Below are 12974 nucleotides of genomic sequence, written 5' to 3'. Positions count from 1 at the left end.
AAGTGGGGGAAGGGTAAAGAGAGAGAGACAGAATCCAAAGCAGGCTCCAGGCTCTAAGCTGTCAGCAGAGCCCGATGCAGGACTCAAACTGAAGAACTGAGAAATCATGACCCAAGCCAAAGTCAGATGCTTAACCAACTGAGCCACCCAAATGATTTGCCCCAAAATGACTTCAGTTTTAAAGTAAGATAATAGTTATAAAAACCTTCACCAAAGCAAATCTCTACAGAAAAATATGGAAGATTTTGTATTTGACATAAAAAAAATTTCCATTAATTAGGTAGTAGACTACAAGTTTAGTATAATATGTCTTCAGTGTTTAAAAAAAATTTTTTTTCAGTCTTCCTCAGTTCAGTATGAGAATGGGTCCACCTAGTGGCAAGTAAAGCACAGTTCCTATCTAAAGATGAGCTCACAACTATTTCAAGTCAACTTATTCAAACTTGTCTTCATTTTCTAGGTAAGCTAATATAATGAAAAAATGTATATAGCATGTCAAAAAATATTAACATTAATGTATATAATAAGAGAAAACCACAGTTCCTTAAAAATCAAATCAAGAAACAATCTCTGCAGCAAACATAAAGAAAGATGAGCTATAACAATAGACCCATACATCCTGGATATATAAAAATAAATTAAGAAAGAAGGGATAACTTATAAAGGGCGAGTGGCAACCTATCTTTTTAAATAAAGCCTGATTTTGATATACACAATGTCCTTTCTATCTCACTGGTCAGATAAATTAATTTTTAAGATCAAAAAACTTATCTGATCAGTCTAAATCAGTGCTTCTTCCCAGAGGACATCTGGCAATGTCAGGAGACATTTTTAATGGTCACAACTGGTAGGGTGCCACTAGCATCCAGTAGGTAGAGGCCAGGAATGCTGTTAGACCTACTATAAACCACAGGACAGCCTCCCAAAATAAAGAATTACAGTCCAAAATGTCAATAGCACTGAGGTCGAAACACCCCAAGCAATAAAGAGGAAAAGGAAACATTTTTTTAGAACTTACTAGGTGCCAAGTTATCTTTTTTTTATTTTTTTATAGTTTATTTTTGAGATAAAGACAGAACATGAGCAGGGGAGGGGCAGAGAGAGAGGGNCACTAAGCACCACCTGGTCTTTCTAGCAATAGGACCAAACTTGTAGCACATTCATTCTTGTTTTTGCTCCACCCACTCCCCACCCCACTGGGTCCTGGCTCTTTTCTTCCTATGTTCTTGTTAAATATTACATAACTATATGATATATAGCAGTGTTTTATCTTTAATACTATAATTAAATTTGATTTCCTGAATCTAAAAAAAAAAAAAAAAAACACCTAAAGTAACTACAGGCATTAATTATATATCTATTACTTATAGTCTACTATTTACTAAGAAATCAGCTGTTTCCTTTTCTTTTTAATTTTTTTTTTTTAATTTATTTCTGAGATACAGCATGAGCAGGGGAGGGTCAGAGAGAGAGGGAGACAAAGAATCTGAAACAGGCTCCAGGCTCTGAGCTAGCTATCAGCACAGAGCCCGATATAGGGCTCAAACCCATGAACCATGAAACCAGGACCTGAGCCGAAGTTGGATGCTTACCCGACTAAGCCACCTAGCCACCCCAGCTGTTTCCTTTTTAACACAAAACAGATTTTTTTTAGATTTCTGCAGTCCACAAAATTCTTATTTTCAGAAGAATTATTTCTGTACATGCAAACAAATATGTATATGCAAATAAATGCATTATAGCCACAGTGTCTTATCTGTAATTATAATTTCATTAAAAAGCTCTAAAAAATTTAAGCTTTGGTAAATCATTTTGGGAACAAAACCTGACCTAAACTGATGTGACATTATTTATAGTCTATTTTTTCCCACTTAGCATCAATAGAATATTCATACATTTAACTGCAGGAATGTTAATGTGTTTAATTATGGGATGGTCTCTAACATCAAGAATATCTCTAAATACTATTTCTAAATAGGAACGACTAAAAGGAACCAATCTCCTCAAATAACTGATTCCAGGTCTGGAAAACATGGTGTGTCAGAAAACAAGGAAACCATCAAAGATTAATGGATAACAAAAGAATACAGAAACCAATTTGAAGGGGCTCCCACTGCCCTAGGGTGGAGCAATGCAGACATTAATAAATACTGACCAGGGCACCTGGGTGGCTCAGTCGGTTGAGCATCTGACTTTGGCTCATATCATGATCTTGCAGTTTATGAATTGGAGCCCCACAATGGGCTCCCTGCTGTCAGTGCAGAGCCCACTTCAGATCCTTTCTCTCTCTGTCTCTCTCTCTCTCTCTCTTTCTCTTTCTCTCTCCGCCCCTCCTCCACTCATGCCTGCTCTCACTTTCTGAAATAAAACATTTCACAAAACAGAATATTGACTGCAACTGATTTAAATACATCAACTGTATAAAAATTATCCCAACAATACAAATGCACAATTTATTACAATGTTCAACTTATTTTCCTTATGTCCAATTTCCTAAATTGGGAGAGTTAATCTTTCTGAAATCATGACATCTGTTTCTAGATGTTAAGACTTACTGCCCTCCTTCAAATTCTCTAAGTACAGTTAGCATTTACCCCTACAATGGCTTCTCTCAAATGCAAAAACAGTTGTCGCTCAGATAAAAGCCTCAATACTATTTTAGGCTGTATCTACTGGTTGTGCACCTAAATGTAGGTGTATATCTGTGTACTCGTTACATATATTCTTGTCAATGTGTAAATACAGACACACATACACATCACAGTACTGTATGTCATGTATTTTCATGTTACTGTTCTCCCATTAAATAATAGTTCCATACTATATAATATAAATGTCTACTTTTATCAGATATGTAAGCTGTTCTCAGTTTTTATTACAAATGAAGCTGTGATGGGGAACCTGTGCCTCAGACGGTTGGGCATCCAACTTCAGCTCAAGTCACAATCTCATGGTTCATGAGTCCGAGCCCCACATCAGGCTTGCTGCTGTCAGAGCAGAGCCTGCTTTGGATCCTCTGTCCCCCTCTCTCTGCCCCTCCCCTGCCTGTGCTCTCTCAAAAATAAATAAAACATTTTTTCTTTTAATGTAAGGGGCACCTGGGTGGTTCAGTTGGTTCAGGGCCCAACTTCCACTCAGGTCATGATCTGACGATTCATGAGTTGGAGCCCCATCATGGGCTGACAGCCCAGACCCTGGAGCTTGCTTCAGATTGTGTCTCCCTCTCTGTCTCTGCTCCTCCCCTACTCATGCCCTGTCTATCTCTCAAAAATAAATAAACATTACTAAAAATATTTTTATTAAAAAAATGAAGCTGTGATGAAATTCTTTCATGTAAATTTTCAGGTCCATCTCTACTTCCTTATAATGAATTCTTAGATGTAGTCTTGACGAGTCAAAACTGTATAAACACTTTTAAAGATCTTGAGAAGTACCACCAAACTGTCTCTACAGAGAAGCAGTACCAATTAACACTCTAATTAACCATGTATGAGTGCACCCAATGTATCCAATCCTTGACATTTTAATTTTTTAAATCTTTGCCAATTTAATGGCAGAAGGTAATAACATATATTTTAATTTGGTGCTCTTGTTAACAAATAAAAAATTTTTTCATGTTTCTCAGCTATTTATATTTTTTATAAGTTGCATTTTCATTATTTTCCATATTTTCCCATTGAGGAATGACTCTTTTACCCAATGGATTATTGGACTATAAAATCCTTGTATATATTTTTATCTGTCATATGCTTGAAATATTTTTCCAAATTTATCAAATAATCATTTTGAGACTTAGTTTCCTTATTTGTCAAATGTGGATAACACCACATACTACATAGCTGTTATAAGGATTACATTCATTCACTTCTTCATTCATTCATTTATAGCTTCCCATCCTGTCGGCCAGGCAAAGAATAAGCATTCATTTACAGCAGCAGTTACTATTATTTACTAATAAATAACACATTTTAATTCTTGACAGCAGCTCTCAAATTTAAGTGTGCATTAAAAAAAATCGCCTAAGACCCTTGTTAAAAAAAAAAGAACTGATTCCTAGGCTTCAGACCGAGAGGTTTTGACTACGTAGGTCCAGGATAAAGCCCTGAAACAATTTTTATTTTTTTTTTTAATATTTTTTATTTATTTCTAGGAGAGAGAGAGAGAGACAGCGTGAGCAGGGGAGGGTCAGAGAGAGAGGGAGACACAGAATCTGAAGCGACTCCAGGCTCTGAGCTGTCAGCACAGAGCCGGACGCGGGGCTCGAACCCACAAACTGCGAGATCATGACCTGAGCGAAAGTCGGACGCTTAACCGACTAAGCCACCCAGGCGCCCCTAAAACAATTTTTTTTTAAACAGGCATTTCTAATAAACATCCTTAGGTAATTCTGATGCAAACAGTCCCTGCACACTACTAAAGAAATATTTATGGATTCTGCCTTTGGTGACATACTTGGAATATCCTACCTTACCCCAGAATTAAATAAATGCTGACCTGTATTTTCTCCTACATTCTTACCAGTCCTTTTAAAAATATTTAATTCAGGAGGCACCTGGGTGGCTCAGTCAGTTAAGCATCAGACTTTGGCTCCCAGGTCACGATCTCACAATTTGTGAGTTCAAGTCCTGCGTCAGGCTCTGTCCTGACAGCTCAGAGACTGGAGCCTGCTTCAGATTCCGTGTCTCCCTCTCTCTCTGCCCCTCTCCCACTTGTGCTCGGTCTCTCAAAAACAAATCAATGTCAAAAAAAATTTTTGTTTAATATTTAATTCATCTAAAATATATGTTATAATATACTGGGCTAACTGTCTCAACACCATTGTTGAATAATCACACCTTCCCCCTATGATTTAAAAAACATCTCCTTTACCACCAGGAAACTTCTGTAGTTTCCAATGCTTTACCCTATGCTTTAATAACTGGTAAGGACAATCCCCTCATTACTTTTGTTTTTCAAAATTTTCTTGCTCATAATATTGCCTATTTGATTTGTGAAATAATTTTTCTCTCTGCTCCATATATGTTGACTTTCATGGCAAAAGTAAATTTTACAAACAGAAGAAATTAACTTCATAGTAATTCTTTCAAAGTCTCTTTGGGATTTTGCTTAGAATTACATTAAAAATTAGAATTAATGTTCACAAATGACCTTTTAATTTGTCTTTTAATATCCAAGTATATTTCCTTCATAAAGACCTCCTACACTTCTTAATAATTTTATTCCTTGGTATCTTGTGCTTCCATTACAGAAAAGAGAAATGAATTTACAACTCAGATTGCTTAGGATATGATCTAAGCTGTAACAACGATTACTAGCTGTGTGAATGACCGAGCGGGTCGCTTAACCTTTCTAAGCCTGTTTCTCATCATCAAATGGAGATGACAAATGTCTAACCTAATAGGACTGCTGTAAAAAGAAAATGAGATAATATATGTAAAATGGTTTACAGGGTGACCAGCAGAGGGAAAATGTTCAATAAATGTTAACCAGTATTACTAGTAAGACCATTCTCTTATTAAGAATAAGATCATTCTCGGGGCTCCGGGGTGGCTTAGTCAGTTAAGCGTCCGACTTTCGCTTAGGTCATGATCTCGCAGTTCGTGGGTTCGAGGCCCACGTCGGGCTCTGTGCTGACTGCCAGCTCAGAGCCTGGAGCCTGTTTCAGAGTCTGTGTCTCCCTCTCTCTCTGACCCTCCCCTGCTCATGCTGTCTCTCTCTCTCTCCTAGAAATAAATAAAAATTAAAAAAAAAAAGAATAAGATCATTCTCTAATTTTCTTTTCAAAGATGTTTATTTTTGAGTGTGAAAGAAAATACACAAGCGAGGGAGGGGCAAAGACAGAGGACGAAAAGCAGGCTCCACACTGAGAGCAAAGGGCCCAACACAGGGCTTAAACTCATGAACCATGAGATTATAACATGACCCAAAGTCGGACCCTTAACCAATTAAGCCACCCGAATGCTCCTCTAATTTTACTTCTTATTGTTTATTTGTAAGAAAGTTGATGTTTTCTTATTTATCTGTGTCCAAATATATCTCCTGAACTTTCTTACCATACCTAATAGTTTTTCAGTTAATATCCTGAATACAGAAAATATTAACTGCTTATTATTTTAAAAAGGAGAAATTGAAAAAAAAAAAAAAAGAATTGCAAAATATTGACAACAAAAAAGTTTTAAATATTACCTCAAAAATTACAAGGGCAAATGACATGGAAAAACTTTCCAATAGTACATATATGAAGTTAATTTGTGGTACCTAGATATCAGGAGAAAAAATTATTCAATAAGCTGTACCAAAACAAAGAATTGGTTATACAGAAAATATTTAAATTAGATCAATTCAAACCATATGACAACATAAATACCAGAAATAACAAAGAATCAAAGCTAAAAATCAAATCTTAAAAATTCTGTAAGACCATTCCTGGAAGCACTGTTTAAAACTGGGGGAGGGGGGACCTAAAAATAAGCCAAATGTCATTTTAAGTAACTGTCATTTTTTTTCTTATTTAATACATTTGTTTATTGCCTGCCTTCCACCTTCCCTTCCCATTCCCCCCACACTAAAATATAAGCTCCAGGAAAGCAGAGACTTCTTTGTTTTCTCCACTAATATGTTCCAAGAACCTGCATCTTGCAAAGAACAGCCAACAATAAATATCTACTGAAATGACTGTCCATCAACAGGAGAATGGACAGTTGTGTATTCGTGACGGAATATTATACAGCACCAAAAATGAACCACAGTTACATACATCATCATGGATCAGTCTCAGAAATATAATACTGACTGGGAAAAGAAAATTTCACAATAAACAGTATAAAATGCAAACTTATATAAAGCAACTATGTACTGTTTAAGGGAAACTTCCCCAATAGTGTATCTGAAGAGGGGCACTCAGGGCTTTATCTTCAAAAATACAAAAATTACAAAAACATTCCAAAGTTTACAAAAGTTAGTCTATTACTTTAATAAATACTTCCTAGTGATTACTTTAAAAAGAAACAAAAAAACTTCCATATCACCTCACTTGCAAAAAAGAAAATAGAAACTCAATCTCAAAATAAAATATTCAAACAGTGGTAATGTAAAGCCAAACATACCTATAAGTTCAGGTGGGTTTCTTTCATTAAACCGCTCACACAGACGAATAAATGTCTCAGTATTCTCAGTTGTAGGGCACTCACCATGTCTAGTAATATGGAAACATTTTGGTTTTTTGAAAAAGAAGAAACTGAAATTTCAGCAAAACGTTTCAATCTTAAAGAATCTTAATACATGACTTACCCTTTACACTGAAGTTTTATATATTTGATTCCTTCTTTTTCTATGTCATTTCTGTCATAGAACCTTGAAGTATTAGTCAAGTCCACTAACAAGCCCATTTTAACCTTAAAAAAAATAAAGAAAAAGAGAAAGGACAAATTTACTAGTAACTGAATTTGTTCCAAAACAAACTGACTAAATGGCAATACTCCAGTTTCATCCATTTACACTGAGGGAGATTTTAATGAACTACTGACAACAAAAGCAACACTCACTCTTATTTAAGGCACTAGAACTTAGCAGGCACTAAAACAAAATAAATTAAGCCCCAAACTAATGATGGAAAAAGAACATAAACAAAACCTACTGCATTTCAACATCATAAAAGTCTACCTAGGGGCGCCTGGATGGCTCAGTCAGTTAAGCGTCCAACTTCAGCTCAGGTCATGATCTCACAGTTCGTGGGTTCGAGCCCCATGTCAGGCTCTGTGCTCACAGCTCAGAGCCTGGAGCCTGTTTCAGATTCTGTGTCTCCCTCTCTCTCTCTGCCCCTCCCCCATTCGTGCTCGGACTCTCTCTCTGTCTCAAAAATACATAAACTATAAAGAAATTTCTTTTTAAAGTCTACCTAAAAAAACCAACATGGATGTCATTTTCTGCATCTCCCACTTCATCTATGATTTATTAGGCAAGACGATAAAGCAGGAAAAGCCTCTATCTAAAAGGCACCCCCACTCAAGCTCCAGGCACACATCAACCCAACATTCCAAGCAGCTATCGCAACATCACCTGCTAGGCAGTTAAATAAGTGAGTACAAGATAAGGCAAAAAGTGTGTACAGTCAAAATTCTCTTGTAAATCCCTTAAATAAGCAATGAAGAACAAGGCTCATGGCCATAACTGTACATCTCACTGAAGACTTAATCCCATCTCTCAGCCAGTTTTTCTTCCTGCACTGGAACAAAAATCATTATTTCTTCTGTTGAGCACTAACTGAAGTAGTTGGCTTATGATGAGGGGCCAAGTGGTTTAAAAAGTCTTTAACTAGAATCACATTCAGACTAGTGAGATAGTCTCACTAAGAAGAAATGCACATGTGAACTGAGCCAAGTAAAAGAAGAGTTAATCCATACATCCTCCACCTCATTCTGAAGCTATACTCTCTGGGAAGAATGGCAAGAGAAACAATCTACACTTTTTAAACTGTTATTTTTCTCACTTTCATTGCTAGTGCTTTTATTGAGTACCTATTACTGGATGTGCCTAAAAGAAACCGGTCTACATAATAATTTGACTCCATTATTAGAGAGCAAAAAAAAAAAAAAAAAACGGCAAAAACATTTATATGTCTGTCACACACAAAACTGACAAAACGAACAAAACTGTGTTTCCAAAACATTAACTAGCCACCATAATGTACTCCACTGATGTCTCCAGATTCCTTAGTTCAAGTGCAGATGAGAGAGAGGTCTACCCATCAGATGAGCTCTAACAGGAAATGTATTTTTGATGTCATTTTCTACAATCTGCCCCACCTGGGCCTACTTCTCTTCTCACATACCTTCTGCAGTTACCTTAATTCCTTCAGAGAACATGTATTGTCAAACACAAACATTTAGAACTCATTAATACAGCTTCTCAGTGAGTTAGAATTAGAACCCATGTTGTGTCTCCAGGTCCAAAATAAGAAATGGATGAAAAGTTGTGATAAGCAAGAAAATATGAGTTTTCTAAATACATAGGAATAGTTTAACCACAGAAACTGAGAGACTGTACTACATGACTTAATTGCCCAGAGCTCCATAAACGTGTGTGTGTGAGATGTGTGATGTGCCTATGTGAATAACGAATTTGTATGTGAATCTGTGTGCATACAAATATATACATATATAGGTTACATATACATATTTATATTTCATAATAATCTCAATCCACGAAGAATATTAATAGTATCTATCTCATAGTGTTGTTGTGAGAATGAATGAAGTCCTTGCTTTATTCTACATGCTTTATATGCACTAACTTTATTATTTTATGTACAGACGAGGAAACTGAAACAGGAAGAGATTATGTAACTTGCCCACAAAGCTCTAAGGGGCACATGATTACTAACAATAAAAATAAAAAGTTTACAAGCTAAAATTAAAAATATAAACAAAGACTCAAGAAAACTACACCAAGAAAAGGGATGAGTAACAGGTTTTCAAATCTAAATGGCGCTTTTTCTACCCCATGATAGAAGCCCTGCACCTAATGTGCACCTGGGTGGCCCAGTCAGTTAAGCATCTGACTTCAGCTCAAATCATGATGTCAGTTTCTTGAGTTCAAGCCCCACATGAGGCTCTCTGCTGTCAGCAAAGAGCCTGCTTTGGATCGTCCTCTCCCCCCCCCCCCCCCCCCCCGGAGCATGCTCGCTCGCGCTCTCTCTCTCTAAAATAAACATAAAAAAAAAAAAAAGACCTGCACATAATGGGTACTAATATTTGTTGAACATACTAAAATGGAAGAGTACAAAGGTTAGTGTTAAAGGCTGAATTATGTCCCCTAAAAAGATATGTCCAAGTCCTAACTCCTAGAACCTGTGAAGGTGACCTTATCTGGAAACATGGTTATGGAATCTTTACAAATATAATCAAGTTAAGATGATGTCATACTGAATTAGGGTGTCTTTAAAAGACAGAAATTTGGACACACATAGGAAGAATGGTAACAAGAGAGACAACCCAGAAAGCTGCAAGCCAAGGAATGCCAAGGATCACAGGCAATCACAAGAAGCTAGGAGAAAAGGATGGAAAAAGATTCTCCCTCCAAGCCTCCAGAAGGAATCAACCTTTCCAACACCTTGATTTAGAACTTCTGGTGTCCAGAACTGTGAGAGAATAAACGTCTGTTGTTATAAGCCACCCAGTTTGTGGTAATTGGTTACAGAAGTCCTAGGAAACTAACTTAATCAGAATTATGTCAGAATAATGTAAAAAATGATGATGTTTCATACAGAAAAATACTTTGGCACTTTTTGTAAAACTAGCCATGCACTCAGCAATCGTACCTTTGAGTACTTATTCCAGAAAAACAAAAACTACTGTTCACACAGACACCTGTGCCTGAATGTTCACAGCAGCTTTATTTTCAATATCCCATACCTGGAAATAACTCAAGCTGGTTAAATGGTTATTTAAACATTCAATGGGAAAAGAGTTAAATAAACTTGATACAGCCACACAACTGAATACTACTCAACAACAAAAAAGAACAAACTTTTTTTTTTAAATATAATTTATTGTCAAGTTAGCTAACATACAGTGTATACAGTATGCTCTTGGTTTCGGAAGTAGATTCCCATGATTCATCGCTTACATACAACACCCAGTGCTCATCCCAAGTGCCGTCCTTAATACCCATCGCCTATTTACCACGCCCCCACCTACTTTTTTCCCCTTCCTTTCCTCCGTGGTCTTGTTAAGTTTCTCAAATTACACATATGAGTGGAAACATAGGTTGTCTGTCTTTCTCTGACTTATTTCACTTAGCGTAATACCCTCCAGTTCCATCCATCCCATTGCAAATGGCCAGATTTCACTCTTTCTCATTGCTAAGTAGTTTCCATTGTATATATAAACCACCTCTTCTTTAGCCATTCATCAGTTGACAGACATTTGGGCTCTTTCCATACTTTGGCTATTGTTGATAGCACTGCCATAAACATTGGGGTACATGTGCCCCTACAATTCAGCTCTCCTGTCCTTTGGATAAATTCCTAGTAGTACTATTGCTGGGCCGTAGGGTAATTCTACTTTTAATTTTTTGAGGAACCTCCATACTGTTTTCAAGAGCGGTTGCACTAGTTTGCATTCCCACCAACAGTGTAAGAGGGTTCCTGCTTCTCCACATTCTCACCAACATCTGTTGTTTTCTGAGTTGAAATTTTAGCCACTCTAACTGGTGTGAGGTGGTATCTCAACATGGGGTTTTTTTTGTTCTGTTTCTGTTTTTTTAATGTTTATTCATTTTTGAGAGAGACAGAGCATGAGTGGGGGAGGGGCAGAGAGAGGGAGGAAGGCAGAATCTGAAGCAGGCTCCAGGCTCTCAGCTGTCAGCACAGAGTCCTCCGCGGGGCTCAAACTCATGAACCATAAAAACTCTTTCACCTGAGTGAAAGACTGACACTTCACCAACTGAGGCATCCAGGAGCCCCTCAATGTGGTTTTGATTTGTATTTCCCTGATGATGAGTGATATTGAGCATCTTTTCAGGAGTCTGTTGGCCATCTGGATGTCTTCCCTGGGAAAGTGTCTATTCATGTCTTCTGCCCATTTCTTCACTGGATTATTTTTCTGGGTGTTGAGTTTGACAAGTTCTTTATAGATTTTGGATACTAACTCTTTATCCAATATGTCATTTCCAAATATCTTCTCCCCTTTGGTTGGTTGCCTTTTAGTTCTGTTGATTGTTTCCGTTGCTGTACTGAAGCTTTTATCTTGATGAGGCCCCAATAGTTCATTTTTGCTTTTATTTCCCTTGCCTTCAGAGGCATGTCCAGTAAGAAGTTGCTGTGGTCAAAGAGGTTGTTGACCATTTTCTCCTCTGAGGTTTTGATGGTTTTCCCATCTCACACTTAGGTCTTTCATCCATTTTGAGTTTATTTTTGTGTGTGGTGTAAGAAAGTGGTCCAGGTTCATTGTTCTGCATGTTGCTGTCCAGTTCTCCCAGCACCATGTGCTAAAGAGACTGTCGTTTTTCCATTGGATACTCTTCCCTGCTTTGTCAAAGATTAGCTGGCCTAACATTTGTGGGTCTGATTGTGGGTTCTCGATTCTATTCCACTGATCTAGGTGTCTGTTTTTGTTCCAGCACCATACTATCTTTATGATTACAGCTTTGTACTACAGGCTAAAGTCCAGGATTGTGATGCTTCTTACTTTGGTATTCTTTTTCAACATTACTTTGGCTATTTGGGGTCTTTTGTGGTTCCATACAAATTTTAGGATTGTTTGTGCTAGCTCTGAGAATACTGATGCCATTTTGATTGGGATTGCAACGAATGTGTAAATTGCTTTGGGAAGTATTGATATTTTAACAATATTTTTTCTTCCAATCCATGAGCATGGAATGTTTTTTAAAAGGAACAAACTTTTGGTTGAAACATACAACTTGGAGGGACTTCAAGGGCATTACACTTAGTGAAAAAAGCCAATCTCCAAAAGGCCACATACTGTTTTATTCCACTTATACAACATTATCAAAATGACAAAACTACAGAGATGGAAAATGGATTAGCGGTCACCGCTGTACAGGGATGGGGGTGGGACAAGTCTAACAAAAAGGGGTGGCATGAGGAAGTTCCTTTGTAGAGATCAAACAGTTCTGTAACCAACATTAGGAATCTATACATTGGATCAAACTGCATAGAACTATACACATACATACACAAATGAATGCATGTAAAAACTAAATAAGATCTGTAATCTATTCAACAATACTATACTGTACAAAGGCCAATTTCCTGCTTTTAATATTGTACTACAATTATATAAGATTTCACCATTGGGAAAAGCTGGGATGAGGGATGGCAGAATTTATGTACAATTTTTGCAACTTCCTCTTAGTCAATAAATTATTTCAAAATAAAAAGGTCTTTTTTTCTTTCTTCTTTTTTTTTTTTTTAATGTTTTTATTTATTTCTAGGAGAGAGAGAGAGAGAGAGA

At 36.9% G+C, this 12974-nt stretch overlaps 1 protein-coding gene across 1 annotated transcript in view; it reads right to left on the bottom strand.

Moving 5' to 3' along the window:
• The window catches only part of RNGTT (RNA guanylyltransferase and 5'-phosphatase), a 325730-nt gene that overhangs the window by 303177 nt on the left and 9579 nt on the right, over nt 1–12974 (bottom strand). Inside the window, exons 4-5 of the mRNA XM_039232163.1 lie at nt 7291–7394; nt 7107–7195 (exon numbers count right to left, since the gene is read on the bottom strand). Of these exons, the coding sequence (XP_039088094.1) occupies nt 7107–7195; nt 7291–7394 (193 nt within the window). The remainder of the gene's footprint in view (nt 1–7106; nt 7196–7290; nt 7395–12974) is intronic.

This window comes from Hyaena hyaena, unplaced genomic scaffold (assembly GCF_003009895.1).
Source record: "Hyaena hyaena isolate Hyena2069 unplaced genomic scaffold, ASM300989v1 scaffold_66, whole genome shotgun sequence".
Taxonomy (NCBI): domain Eukaryota; kingdom Metazoa; phylum Chordata; class Mammalia; order Carnivora; family Hyaenidae; genus Hyaena; species Hyaena hyaena.
Note: the sequence above shows the minus strand (reverse complement) of the source record. Positions and strands in the feature narration are given on the sequence as shown.